Consider the following 15,176-nt stretch of genomic DNA (forward strand, 5'->3'; position numbering starts at 1 on the left):
CCTCCCCTCTCTGCGCCGGTGGCCCGGAAGGGAAGCACCACCCCTCCTCCTCAGCCAGCTCCCAGGTGGCAGCGGCCATCTCCACCCGTCCCTTCCTCCCTCCCCGCCGCCTCCCCCGGCTTCGCTCCACCTGTAGCGCGTCTACAGGGCGGGCAGAAGCAGAGCGTTCCCCTCCACCCGCCCGCCCTCGGCCCCCACCGCCGCTGCTTCCTCCCGCTCGGCTGCCGTGCGGCCGCGGCTCTGACGTCGCTTCCTTCCAACATGGCGAGGGCAGGTTGTCGCTGCAGCCGCTGCCGCCGCGGCTGCCGTCGCTGCTGATGGAGGCGGGCGCGGGCCGGGGGCGGCGCGGGGATTGAGCGCGCACCGCGACGGGCGGGGGTGACGGAGCGGCCAGCGAGGAGCGGGCTTCGTTCTCCCTCCGCCGCGGGGGTTGGCCGCTGCCCGGGCCCACCCGAGCCTCCCTCCCCTCCGAGCAGGCGTCGGGACGCCCCGGCCCTTCTACCGAGCAGCCCTTCCTCGGCCCCGGCTCCTCGCGGCCCTCCGCCGGCGGGAGCGGCCGGCGCCCCGCTCCCTTTGCCCTCCCCAGCCCTGCCCTCCTCCGGCTCGATCGCGCCCATGTATGAAGGGAAGAAGACGAAAAACATGTTCTTGACCCGGGCCCTGGAGAAGATCCTGGCCGACAAGGAGGTGAAGAAGGCGCATCACTCCCAGCTGCGCAAAGCCTGCGAGGTGGCCCTCGGTGAGCCGCGGGCGGGGCCGGGCCGCCTGCCCCCTAATACCGGGGCTGCGGGGAGCGGGGCTGGGGGCGAAAGGCTGGGGGGAGCAGGCGTGGGGTTCGGGGGGATCCGCTTCTGGGGTGGGAGACCGAGGCCTGGCCTCGTCACCGCCCGCCTGTCAGCGGAGAGCCCCGGGGTGACGGCGGGGCTGCGGGCTGCGGCTGGCCCTTCTCTTCCTCCTCCTCCTGCTCGCAGGATGAATAGGCAGAGACGGGCGCCGGGCTGACCTGGAAGTAGACAGGGAGCAGGTGACACCGAGGGATGGTGGCGAGCGACAGACAATGACGGCAGGCCGCGGCTGGGCCTGCGGGGAGGAGGGATGGAGGTGTGCGAGGAGAGCTTAACCGCGTCCCTGCTGGGGGGGAGGCGGCTGTCGGGAAGGGGTCGGAGCGCCGCAGCGCCGTGCGCTGTTCGTGTGGGGTCTGCGCTGTGGCCGCACTCGGGTGGAAGCATCGTAAAAGCGTTGGCGCTGGGCTGTACAAAGCACACACATCCAGCAGCCGGAAAGCTGAAAGGGGAATTTGGGCTGGTGGTGAGTGCGGGGGGAGGCAGGGTTCGAAGCTTCCTGGCCAAAAAAAAAAAAAAAAAAAAAAAAAACCCGGAAAAAACACTGCATGTTTACTGAAACGCTTCTGAAGAGATGCCTGCCTCGTTGAAATAATGCGTAAATGGGTTATATCCCTCCCATTCGTGTGTAATGGCTTCTGGGTTTGGGGATTATTATTTTATGAATTCTTGATTTTTTGTTGTGCAGTCATAATGTCCAAATTGACTTGCTTGAAGAGAAAATACTGAAACTCGCTTGTTTTAAAAAATGAAGTATTTTCAAGCTGTCTGTTCTGTTCATTTTTCTTTTAAAATATTTTTCATTTTTAAAAAAAAAAAAAAAAGAGTGCTGCTGCTTTCTGGCTTTGTCCGTCAAATGCAGGGGGAGAAATGGCAGTAGTTCAGCTCTTATTTCTTAATAATTCAAATATGTTGGAAAAAGTTCTTGTATCACTCATTTATTACCCTAATTTATTAATAATAGTCTTACAGCTTTGACAGATCCCTTTGGCTTTTCTACTGACCTTACACTGCATAATTAAGTTAGAGATAAAGCGGAGAAATATTCTGTTATTTAGCTGAGTTTGCATTCAGCCTGGATGTCATCTGTAGAATCAAATGCTGGTGCTCACCTTGAGTTTGTGCTGTGCTTTGTTTTCTCAGTAGGGAGATATGCCTTAAGTGTCACCGGATCCCTCCCAGGCATGGTCCATTGTTGTGCACCTGACAAAGCAAAGCCTTGGGTTGTGTGGCCTGCCTCTTGTGCGCTGATCTGTGCCAGGAGACCCCAGCACAGATCCCAGTGATTGCTGTGCTGCAGCCTCAGTGAAACCTTGTCTTGTTGGTCTGATTGCACTATTTGGGCCATAAATAAGAGCAACCATATCATGTGCGGGCATAAAACACAGCAAAGCAGGGGTAAAGGAAATGTATATATTAGCTAATGTGCATAGAATGGTGTCATCTACTTTAGAAAAGCCAGAAATGATGTTAATTACCATTCATATCAGAAAGTCAGTGATGTTATATTATGGCACAGTGAAATACATTTGGTGATTGTTTATGAATGTAGTATGTCTTTCTTTTTTTTTTTTGTGCATCGTGGAGACCTAATTCCACAGTGGCAAAGTGTAACTCCCAAATAGTAGTGCTCACATCTAACTATAAAAAGCTTCTCGGAGAAAAGTAAACCTCCTCCCTATTTTGCATGTAGGCTGGCTGGGATTAAGACTGGGCTGTGTTGCTCTAGCAGAATTGGAAGTCGAATGCATAAGTTTCGTTTTCCTCTGGAGGACCAGATAGTATCTGCTCTGAGAAGCACTTTCTGGCCAGACACTTCCTGGCCACCTTAAGCAAGGAGTAAATGTTTTTTTATTCCTGTGCAATTGTTTGATTATAGAGACCAGTAAAATGAATGATAAAAATTCAGTAAAACGGTGCTTTAAAGTTAAGGTGGATTTGAAGTTAACTGTGACAAACTCTAAAGTTTTCTTTCTTTTTTTTTTTTTTTTTTTCCCCCTAAATGCTTTTTGTGTAAAAGGTAGCTCTTAAAAATCATAACAGTAATTACATATTCGCAAGCCAACATCATCTTTTGCAGCCTGAGTGTTTAATTGATTGGTCTTCCCTGAAAGTATCTTACGTAAAGAAAACTCCATTATTTAGACTTTTTTTTCCAGCTGCATGAGTGTAATAGTAAGACGTTGTTTATTGTATCAAATATCATAACTACTAACAGTTGTTATTAATCCAAAAGTGTTGGTTTTTTGGTTTTTTTTTTTTGCTGAATATTTTGATGTAGTGACATAGGGAGGAAATTAAGCCTAGTAACTGACGTCCCATGTCTTTCTATCCACCAGGTTTTGTCTGGGCTAATGCAGAATAGTCAGCTCCAGGTTTCATGTATTTTTTGTGTAAGTTTGCTTTTTCTGAAAGACATTTTCTGTGTGTAAGAAACATTACATTTCCTTCACTAGTCACCTAATGAAATACGGGTAATGAGAAACTTTTTGTTGTGTGCATATAGCAGCTTACTTTCAAGCTGTGTAAGGAGTGAGTTTATCTTTAAAATTGTCCATTTGCACGGCATCAGGCATCTAGCTGGCAGGATTAGATTGAGAGGTCCCTGCGCTGCTGGTTGTGCTGCTCTTTGTCTGTTACAGTCTAGGGAAGTTTACTGTAAACATACTGCATTGTGTGCAGTCCATACAAGGTCTTGGGGAAAAAAGCTCTTCTCAGTTGGATATAAAAATTTTAATAGAAAGAACAAAAGCTGTCAGCATGTTGTGTCAGAATCCAGGCTGAGTTTGTCAGCTTGGAAGGACAGCTAATAGTAGGACCTAGCTGAGAAAACAAATGCCCTGTATGTATAAAGAGCGCTCGTTTGTGCACGGACTGGGACCCAAGAAGTTCTCTTCAAATCTCCAAATTGCAAAAAATATGAAGTGATAAATATATGTAACTAATGTGCACTTTAAAGAGAAGTGTGCATGTGCTGCTTGGAATTCTGAAAGTGTTAGCTGAAGAGGGCTGAAATGCAGTTCTAAAAGGTTCTTCAAATGCTCCCTGATTGTGCAGTCTTTCAGGCAAACATCCTGCTGATGTAGGATCCAGGATCCTTATGCAGTGTGGATGTAAAAGCTCTGTTCTGTTTGTGCTGACATTACGGGCATATGTGGGAGATTAGTAAGTACTGAACCTTAGGTTTTCTGAAGACGAGCAAAGTTTGGAATAGATCTCTAGCCTCAGGGGTGGGAAGATTGACCTTTGCCTGCACAGATTTCTGAATGGCCTGGGGCAGCCTCACCAGCATTTCTGTCTGTCTCTCTTTACCCGTCCTGCTATCATTTTCTAATGTCTTGTAGCATGTACTTACAGCCATGTTCTAATGGAGGTAAGCTCACTAGTTGCCAATACTGAAAGGCATGTACATGTTGCAAATGCTGCATGCATTGACAAACTTCAGTATGAACAGTTAAAAATGCCTTTTGAAGACAGTTACTGTGCTCCGGATTCAGTTTGGCTGGAGGAGTGTTAGATGAGCAAAATTTCTGTTTATAGTTTGGATAATGCTCTTTTCGATAGACTGCTTTTGTCGTTTATCAAATCCAGTTGTTCGTTTTAGATGCAAACCCAGAATTTTCAGTGATCTTTTCGATGGAGATTGACATGGTATTGTACCATTGTCTGCTGTTTGCATGTGCTATAGGCATTGATTTTCACAATATACAAGCCGCCATTGTCCGTGCAAAGTTTATTTTCTGGTTGTAATTGTTCTTCTGAAACACACTGCAGAGTAAACAAGAGGGATGAATAGAGACTTTTTGCTATTGCAAATCAAGATATTTTAACAGAAAAAAAAATTCTTCTGTCCTCCTGCTTGCTGTGCTTGGGCTTCAGCAGGTTTCTCTTTGTGGTTGAGTTCTTCTGCACTTTTGCAAAGGTTTCAAATGTAGCTTGGTATCAGTAGGGTTTGGTTGGCCACATGGACTGCTTTTCAGGTTGCCTTCTCCATCTGAGGTGTGAAGTGCAGTTTATGTCAGATTTATGGGGCTCATTTAAGAGAAGCGGTGTATGGTGGGAGTTGTTGTGAATATAATCAATTGTTGGCTGTGTAGAATGGCAGTGCTGACAAGCTTTAATCTCCCTTGAGAAATGGAATGGTTGGCAGGGTGCACATAAAAAATATTTTTGTAGAAAACAAGGTAGATTGTATTTGAGTCGGAAAACTGTTGGTGAGAAGTAAGTATCAAATAATTGCTTTTTGTCTTAGAAAAAGAAGATAAAACAGGTGTTTTTTCAGGTGGAGCTCTGATTTCTTTCTGAAATACATCATGAATGAAAGCCTTTTGATATTTTGAAAGTTCTAATATTGATTTTTGATCTATTTTTAAAACCTAGTCTTGGAGGACTTGTAATATAAGGCAGCTTTTAAGTGTATTTATTCTGCTTACTTCAGAACAGTGATTGGAATGATAAAGCTTAGAAGGAGAAACTGTCATATGACAACAATATGTGCATCTGTTTCTTACAATGAGATGCCTGTCCTGTTTTGTAGTTTCCTTCCTAGCTGATCTGTTTGCATATCCTTTTCTGGTGTGTTATTCCTGTAATGGTCAACTTTTTCTCTTTTCCTTTGGTTTTCATCTGTATTTATTTCCCAACTCCTGTTAGCCTTATTGCATTATTTTTTTTTTTTCTTCAATATGACAGCAGCATCCATTCTTGTGGGTCTTTGTTGTACAAAATTGAAAAAAAAAAAAACCCTAACTTTGTTTGTTGACATAAGATGTACATTCAAGTCCTTTTCTGCAGGCTTTCAGTGAGTAGTTAGGGTTGAGATGGTATTTTGTTGGTTTGCTATTAAACATGTCAGCCACGTGACGGTCCTACATGACAGCTAAGCAAGGTGATATCAGCCACTGTCTTTTTGGCTTTCTTTCCTGTTTTTGGGGGAACCCCTGAAAATCACAAAGGCTCACAAAGGCCAAGGTGAAGAAGTCTCGTCTTTTTAGAGGGCAACCTGTCTGTCCACTGGTGTTGATTATTTTAAGTCTCTGGTGCTTTAAAGTAAAAGCAGGCTGCCAAGAGCCTGGTAAGCAAGAGCAGTGAAATTGTGCATGGCTTTCTGCATGTCTAAGAAGGGCAGCCATAGATTGGTGATTGACTTTAAAATAGGAGAGAGTGTTTCACATTTCCAGCATCGAGCCGTGGATTTCCTGTATGTATTTTTGTCTGGGAAAGACTGCTGAGCATCACGGGGACACTTAACAGGATGTTCATCTCAGAAGGACGATGGAGCATCGGTGCTGAAATGATAGGAAGCACAACTGCAGGTGGAGAGGAGGAAAGAGAATTGAGGAAAAAGCTTTAATCTGTTTGAGGAGACAAAACTGCACCGTGCGTATTTGCAAGCACAAAATATGTGTTCTGGCTGTGCTAGTCAGGCAGGTATGCACCATGAAGTGCTCTGTACATAACTGACAGCTGCTACCATGCCCTTTCCTGGAGTAAATAGAAGAAGAAACAGTAGGTTCTTGTTAGGCAAACCAAGCCTTAATATAAAGTATATCCAGAAACTCTTTAAACAACCAGGGAAGACAGAAAGTGCTTCTGTGAAATTTTTATAGGTAGAGGATACTTGAACAGATGATAGCTGGTGTGCTTAGTTTCTGTGAAAAACACTTAGTACCAGAACTTAAATCTCACTGATACCAACAAACAGAATCCCTGGCTTGTGCTTTATGGATGTCTTAATGAATGCAGGAGAGTGTCAAATAGAAGTAACTGTTTTGAGGACAAGGTAGATGATATTTGTTATGTCATGCTTCCCATTTTGAGCGCAAATGTGAAAGTGCTTTCTATAAATAGGCATGTTGAGTCCCTAGATTTTGAAATACCTGGCAGAACTCCCTTATTGATTTCTAGTAAGTCTTAGGGCACTGAGAAAATTCCAAAGGACTGGAAGAAATCACCTACTGTGCCAACACTGTTAAAAGGATGAATAGAATGACCTTGGTAATTAGTACTGTAATGGCCAAATGTTAGTGCCAGCAAGGTAGAGGAGTAGCTGATACGTGATGAGTGAGAATGAAAATACCAGTTGGCAAGAATTTCAGGAAGATTTAATGTCTGCCCCCCAACCCCCCAAAAAAGTACCCTCCACCAGCATGAGTTTTGGTAAAACACAACACAGCCTGTGTTGTTCAGTTCTTAACTTTGGCAGTCGTTACTTCCAACAGTGTAAACTAATACTTAAAAATATATATGTGTGCATAAATATTGACAGATTATTTTGTTCTTTTCCCACTGTTGTGTTGCTTCTATCCAATCATCCTAGCTTCCAGCCCTTTTGGTGCTGGGGATTTTGCTTGTGTTTCTTTCTAGGCTTTTGGGTTTGGTTTTCTTTATACTATTGCTTTTGTTGTTGTTTTTGCATTCTTTGTCAGTGCAGGCACATTAGTAGGTAATGAGATTTTGGTTAGAAGCAAGAGATGTTAAGAGAGTTCCTGAGAAACATGAGCTCATAGAAAGATGCTGTAGTTGAGCAGCTTTGAAGCCTGGATTGGGAATGTGAGGCTTTTACTAACTCGGTACCTGGAACAGCTTTTACGGTAATGTTACTCCTGGTTTTTGGATGGATTTTATTATCTGAGACGTGCTTGAAGAGGGGTACAAAGAAAAGCACAAAAGTCAAGATTCCTACATCTGTTATTTCTATTTAGACATGGGAGGGAGAACAGCGTGCTGCTTTTATTAGCATTACACTTGTGTTTTGGTCTCTTCTTTCAAAAAATTTGTTTTAATTCGAGGAAAAATTGTTTCAGAGATTGTTTGCATCTGGATTTGCTTTTCTGGACTTTATAAAATACATTCCCACTGGATGCTTTCTGTTACCAGTCCAAAAAAAGAAAAGAAAGATTTTTGGAAATTAATAGAAAATTGGCACTTGATTTCATGGGCTTAAGTGAAGTTATGTTTTTAAGCGCTGTACTGAGAAATTCATGTATTTCATGTGTTGTAGAAGTGCTGTTTAACAGGAAGCATGCACTCATTCCTACCAAACAAATACTGTTTTGAGAGAGAGAGAATGTCACCTCCTCCATCTTCATCATCTGCCCACTGAACTTTGCCTCTTCAGGCACAACTTCCTGAACTGGGTGACCGTTGCTGCAGTCCAGTGGAGTTTATTTTGTAGAGCGAGCTGCTTGTGGCTTTTTCTAAGCTGCCATCAAATACACTCCTGCTAGTGAAGGATTCCAAAGCAGTTATGTATTTGGTTGCAATGTCTGATTAGATTTCCAAAATATTTTTTCTGCTCAGTTTTAATGTATTTCATCCTCCTGTGACTTTATTATTATTTTTGGAGCTGGAACAAAGCACAGTTTTTCAACAGCATCTCAGGTGGGCCTGGAAAGAAAAAACTGTAAAGCGGATAAACGCTTTACCAAAGCAATGGCCAGTAGCCCCATCTAATTAGATAATTTCATATGACTGCTTGTTTCACTGGCCCAGATTCTGACTTCTGCAAGTATACTGTTCTTGTGTTATTTAATTTTTCAGCTAAACAGAGCTCATTCTAATTGCATTACATAAGTCGGGTTGGTTGTGGTTTTTTGTGATACGTGCCTTACATATTGCATTTTTGTCTCCTATCCCTGGCTTTTGATTGTGGAATTACATACACACCTAAATAACTCAATTTTACCCAAACCAAGAGATTCTCCTGCTGGGACACCTCTGCTGTAATTGCTGTGAGCTTTCCTTTCCCCTCCAGTTGACAATTTCTGTCTGGGATGCATTACTTTTGTTAGCCCCAACTTTTCTTGTGCCCCACGCATCATATATGTTATCCCTTATGAGATTGCATGGTTTTTGATGTTAGGCTGCTTAATCGGGTTGTGTTCAAGTGTCTGTAGTCTACTGCCTCTAGATCTTTTTTCATGTTGTGATTTTCTTGGGTCAGAAAAAAACATTAAGGTGTTCTTAAGAGACTTGAAAATGCTACATATTTTCATTCAAATATAGTTTATTCAATCCCTATTTTGCCTCTGTTTTTAAACGCAGAGGAAAATGAATACAAAAAGCATTCCATTGATGATACAAATCCTGCATTCATTGTCTGTAGCACTTTATGTTCTGATAATTTTAACAGGCTTGGGAATGTTATTTGTTCATTTCACATACCAACGGAAGTATGACTAGGTGTGTAAATAGTTCATGTGCAGAGATTTTGAGCGGGGCTGGGCGCAGAGATGTGTTAGTGCTTCATGCTTTCATTTGGTGTGAATGTGGGAATCTTGAGTGTCAATTTCACAGCAGTTAGTTGTCAGGGATGTCTGAATGACCAGCACGCTTCTGCAGTGCTGCTTTGCAGTTAGGGAGCAACTGGAGGGAACAAATATATGTACTTGGAAATCATGGTGAAAGTATTGGGCTCTACTACTAGGATGTTAAATAGCATTTTAGTCTACAGGGCTCAGCTGTACAGATATCGTTGAGATACACTCACGGATTTTTCAACCCGTTCTGTAAATTTAATACAAATTACTACTTACTGTAGGTAGTGTGTCTGTCACTGGTTTGATTTCTTTGATAGCTTCAAATCACATTAATTCTAAAACTGCTACAGATTTAAACTGGTGATGCCATGACGAAGTAGTACTTGTAATGCAGTTAATAAATTGTGTATAAAAGTCTTGACAGTACTGTTGTGTGGACCAAGAGCATAGCACCTTATAAAAAGCCATAGTGTTCCTGGAGCTCAGGAAAGCTAGAAAATCCAGAGTCTTAGCCTAGCTTGTTTCATTTAGCTAATGGACAGTGACATCAGCAAGAGTGTGTATTGCATCCTGTACAGTATATAGGAAAGGGGATAGGAATTAATTAACCTCTGTTTCATTATTCTGAATTGGAAACAGAGCTTTTATAACAGCAATAAGTAAAACTGCCAGAGAAGGGCAGCTGCATTTGCGTAGCATTTTGAAAGCTGGATGAAGACTGCCTGAATGTCTGAGAAATACAATTAACATTTTCTTTACCTGCAGTGAAATGAGACTCTTAGATTTTTTTTTTCCATTTGTAATTTAAGCCATGACACTGTTTTGTGTAACTGTGTGCTCATGTTGTGCATATAAGTAGGTGTAGAATACTTAGACATTTGGCAATAAGGAGAAATAGTTTTTGCCTTTGAGGTTGTCTCTCTTCTTTGCTGTGAATGGAGGGAAAATGGTTAGTGGTTTGACGGAGCTTTAGCTTTGTATCTGAGGAGCAGAAAGGAAGAGGAGATAAATTTGACCTGCCCTCCCTGAGTCTTCATGTTGTATTTTCAAGCTCAAGTCAAAAATCTGTGTTTGGGTTCCTAATGCTCTTCTGTAAAGAAGGAGAAATGGCGTTTGGACCATTTGATCCTTCATCCACCAGCTTTCACCTGAAAGCAGAAGCTGCAGTCTGTCTGCTTGGTTGCTCTGCAGTCCTTCCGGTATTGAACTTCAGGCAGGTAACATGGCATTGAGGCTTCCTGCCTCTACCCCTGGGGTTTTTTTTATGCTTTTGTGCAGGATTCCACTTGAATAACAATCACTTCAAAGCAAAAACCTTCCCCCTGTGTGGGTCAAGGTGAAATATCCTCACAGTGAAATGAAGGACTTTAATTTGTGTATGAAAGAGCAAGAAAAGTGTAATTTTAAGGCTTTAAAAAACAAGTTAGGGGCTATTCGCAGTGTACATCTGTCTGTGTATGTATAACTATATGCACATATATTTTTAAAGAAAGGGTGAAAAAAGCTATCAATAGCCCAGATTATATGTAACCTAGTAGGTGCCTCCGTGATGATCAGCATTAGCTGCTGGTGGAAGATGGCTGCAAATAGATTGCCTAGAAATAACCAGTTGTGTGCCGGCTTCTGAGATGCAAAGAAACTTCTACTGATAGGTAATTTATTTGTGTAACAGGGAAGGTTGTTTTGAAAGGTCTGTTGTGGTTCATAATAGTTTGTTTTATCCTATGTCCAACGATGCTCTTAAAGTTCAGTAAAAAGTGCAAGTAATTACAAACAAATTACATGGAAAAAAAAAAATCATCTGTGCTAGTCAATGCGAGTACATTTTTTCATAACAGATTTTATGAAATCGTGGTTTCAATTAATACTGAATTGAACACTTTGTATAGTTGTGTTCTTCACAGCTTTAGTAAGCATGGGTAGAAGTATGGCCGTGTGACATAATGTGCAATGTGGATGGAACAGTACTGAGTGGTGCTGACCATTCTTAAGTATCTTCCACTTGTCTTCTAATTTTAACCTGAGAAAAGAAGGAAAAGTTGCCATATGAGTAGTTGTCTTAACTTAAGCAGCCTTTCAAACATACTTCCTTCTAAGTTAGATAAAATGAGGTAATGGGTAAAGGTTTTATTGTATTAATCATCTAATGGATATGTGCTTTTGCTGGTGACACTGGAGCTTTTGTAATACTGAGATAATCACATTTTGATTTATTGTGTTCATTCATGTTAGTCTGAGCTGCTGTCTGTATCAGAATCTAATGAAGAAATCAGGTCATTAACAATAGCGTGATCACTTTGAAAGCTTCAGTTGAAAGATCACACATCAGAACTTCTGATTTAAAGCTTGAACTTCTGTTTACAAATAGGAGTTTTTGCTCAAGGTGAAAATTACAAAGCTGGCATGGTTGTAGCTTTTTTTGGGGGCATTCTAAAGACATAAAGATCAACCAAAGTCCATACTTCTTCATTATTCTGTAGATATTTTTTTCTCTCTTAAGTGTAGTTTGACAGAGTTTATAGATAATCATTAAACTGTGGCTATCTTGTATCTTGAAAATATGCCGTCACCATTTTTGTAGCGTTCGGAGCTACAGCAGGGGGAAGTGTCATAATGCTTTTCAAGCAGATTTTTATCAGTAGCATAAGTCAGATATGAACTTTCACATGACCTTTAAAGTTTTAGTGCTTGAAATGAATAGAAGTCTAGAAGTGTCATTTGTTTTGCTACTTGATTTTACTTGTAGACCACTTCTGAAATATGCTAGCGAGCCACTTAATGGGCACTACATATATTTTGACCATTTCTGAGGGTATAATGGAACTTCTAAGGATCTTGGAGGTAAATTTGAAATAAAGCTTGGGAATGCTGGGATAATTCACGCTACTGGTTACTTAACAGTGAAATCTCATGTAGGCATTCAATGTTTTATAGTGAATGACTGCCCTGTAGTCTGGTAGTTGATAGCTGCGTATCTAATTTCGTCAGTTTCAACTCTGGATTATTAATATTTTTTTTAACAAAACAAAAGATTCAAAATAAACCTGTCAAGATAAACACCAACTTTGAGATAACTCTGCTCATGTGCCTGGCTTAGAATAGCCAACATTATATGCCAGGATTTGTTTTATTCTGTGAATCGTTTCAGTATGCTTATCACATCTAATTAGTAAGTTGTGTGCTTGCATTCATGAATGTAACAGCAGAGATGTCACTGCTTTTTGTATCAGAGAATCATAGAATGGCTTGGGTTGGAAGGGACCCCAAGGATCATGAAGCTCCAATCCCCTGGTGCATGCAGGGCCACCAACCTCCCCATTTAATACTAGGCCAGGCTGCCCAGGGCTCCATCCAACCTGTTCTTGAACACCTCCAGGCACAGGGCATCTACAACCTCTCTGGGCAGCCTGTTCAGCACCTCACCACTCTTTCTGTAAAGAGCTTCTCTGATATCCAACCTTAATCTTTTCTCCCTCAGCTTAAAAGCATTTCACCTTATCCTGGCATTATCTACCCCTGTAAAGAGTTGGCTCCCCAACTGTTCATAGGGTCCCTTTAGGTGCTGAAGGGCTGCAGTGAGATCACCCTGCAGCCTTCTCTTCTCCACACTGAGCAAGGTCAGCTCCCTCAGGCTGTCTTTGTATCTTGGCTAATATGTGAAACTTATTATTGAGCATCCTCAGTGTATGTAGCAGTAGTTTGTACTAGCTGCTTTTTAAAATTATGGAGTAAGAGTGGATCATCATTGGTATGATGGCATGAGTAGGAAGATTTTCCAAGTTTGAAGTTTAAATCAGAACTGTCATTAACTCATTGGAATTATAGTTCTAGAGAGTCTCTAATCTTGAATGTTTAATAAACTATATAACATTAACACTTTATTGATCCCTAACAAAGGAAAGGGAAGTAGTAGATGTTAGCATCAATCTACTTTATATTTTTAAAGAAAAATGTGCTAGGGGATTAAGGGAGTGGGAAATCTTGAGAACGTTGGACTGTCACATCTGAATTGTAGCATAACACAAAACTGGTGGAGAACAGAATGGATGTGTGCACTGTAGTGAGGAAGCAGCAGCACAGACTTGGCAGGTATGTATCTGTAAGGCAGTCAGTGAGCATGTAGGTAAGTGTATGGAAACCCAGTTTTACACGGCTTTTCAATTCCAGTGAACCTCTACTTGGTTGGTTGTTAGAGGTATTGAGTTATTCTGTTCTGCAGCAGGTATTAAAATTTTATAAAGGCATATTCTGTTTCAGGGTGGATTATAAGGTGATGAAGATTGACAAGAATAAATATATGATAGTGCAAAATCAACCTGTTGAAACCTGTAGTTTTGTTATACTCGTTCACTCACAGAAAAATTTGAAGTTGTTGTTCCGTGCAAACTAATCAGTATGAGAAGCAGGAGAGAGGAAGTGGAGGAGAGAAGTGGTCTCTGTTATGTGTGTGTGTGGTGTGTGTGCCACCAGAGGCTCTCCTGAGACTTTCATCCATCAGTGGAAACAGAATTGAAGTTGCTGTGAGTGATTCCCTGGAAATATTGATTCCTTTGTCAAAAAGACAAATTGGAAAACAGAAAGAAGAAAATGAAATTGTTAAATTGCCTGATAAAGATTCCACATATTCCACATAACAGTTTTGCTCTTTGCTGTCTCCCAAAGAGACAGTGCAGTGAGAAAATACTCACAGGAGGTCAGCAAGGGTGGCTGAAGTTATTCTTCTAAAAGAGATCAAGTTGAGTATTCCTCTTGCTTCTTGGTTGTGAAAAGAAAGTAGATGTGAAGGAGGTCTATAAGGTTGTATGTGAAGGGAGAGCTACTACTTGTAATTTCTTATTGTGCAGGTACAGCAAACCTGTAAAGAACACAGCTTAATTAAAGTGAAATGAAAAATACTATTTCCTACAGCTTTTAATTACACTGATCCTTAAAGTTTAAGTACCTTCAGTAATTACATGAAACTTTTGTAAGAGTTGTCAAACGTGAAGGAACAGTCCTTGTGCTTGAGGGCATAAGCAACAGGCGGGTTGGTGCTGGTAAGAGGGGACAGTTTTGGAGATTTTGCCTTGCTTTTGTAGTTCACTTACACACTATAATTGCAGCAAAATGTAAGTTAGAGCCAAGTGGGGGGATAATCACCTCCCTCTCCCTGCTGGCTACTCCTTCTAATGCAGCCCAGTTTTCCCAGTCCTCAATTACATGAACTTCCTCTAAAAAGCTGAGATACAGTTGCTCTGGTTGTGTTTCCTGTTTTGGACCCTGTGGTTTGCTTATGCATTTCGTCAGACATTCATTGGCTGGAAAGTTTAATTGGTTGACTTTTGTGTCTCTCATTTGAAGTTTATTTTCATTGAGTTCCATCACATCTGCAGTCTAGTGAAATGGTTTTGAGCTGGCTAGTGCAAAAGTTCAGAATATTACTAAACTGTCTTTGAATTCTTTTTTTGATGTTTAATTTTACATGTTAAAAAGCATGCTTAGCCATAGCTACATTTTCTTTCCTTTAAATGGACTCATGCGACTGCATGAAAGTCCCTGTCTGAGGACATGCAATTGTAATGAAACGACTGGTTTTCTGGGAATGACGTTATGAACTGAAGGTACAAATTTTGGAATTAAACTTTGCGTGTTGGTATAAAAAGTTGTGCTGTATGTGATGTAGGAAGAACAGAATGCTTGTATAACACGAGGGGAGCTGAACTGATGCAAAATGTGTTACAGCTTAATTTTCTAAGTAATGTTTTGTTAGGCCTTGAAACCTTTTATTTGTAAATGAGCCAGCTATTTAGTTGGAATGGTGATTTTTTTTTTTTTTTTCTTTAAGTTTCTGCTGATACTTGTGCTGAGGAAAAAATGAGAAACTGAATTTGTTACTGTCAGATCACCTGTCATTTGTTCTGCTGTTTCTATGTAATTGATCCTGTTAATGGGAGCATAAGCTTTCGAAACAAGACTCGGTTGAAAAGCAAGGTGCTTAGGCTAGGAGTCTTCATGTGCACTAGGTCAGTATGGCACTGGCAGTCCCACTTGGCTCTTGGCTGGCTTTGCAGAAAGGTTCAGCAAACCCACCCCA

General features: G+C 41.5%; 1 protein-coding gene across 1 annotated transcript in view; it reads left to right on the forward strand.

Moving 5' to 3' along the window:
* Nucleotides 1-560: 560 nt before the first annotated feature.
* Nucleotides 561-15,176, forward strand: part of ARFGEF1 (ADP ribosylation factor guanine nucleotide exchange factor 1) — an 83,845-nt gene continuing 69,229 nt past the window's right edge. Inside the window, exon 1 of the mRNA XM_042840080.1 lies at nucleotides 561-739. Coding sequence (XP_042696014.1) covers nucleotides 616-739 — 124 coding nt within the window. The 5' untranslated portion in view covers nucleotides 561-615. The remainder of the gene's footprint in view (nucleotides 740-15,176) is intronic.

This window comes from Centrocercus urophasianus, unplaced genomic scaffold, assembly GCF_019232065.1.
Source record: "Centrocercus urophasianus isolate 14NV4802_14NV808 unplaced genomic scaffold, USGS_Curo_1.0 seq_11, whole genome shotgun sequence".
Taxonomy (NCBI): domain Eukaryota; kingdom Metazoa; phylum Chordata; class Aves; order Galliformes; family Phasianidae; genus Centrocercus; species Centrocercus urophasianus.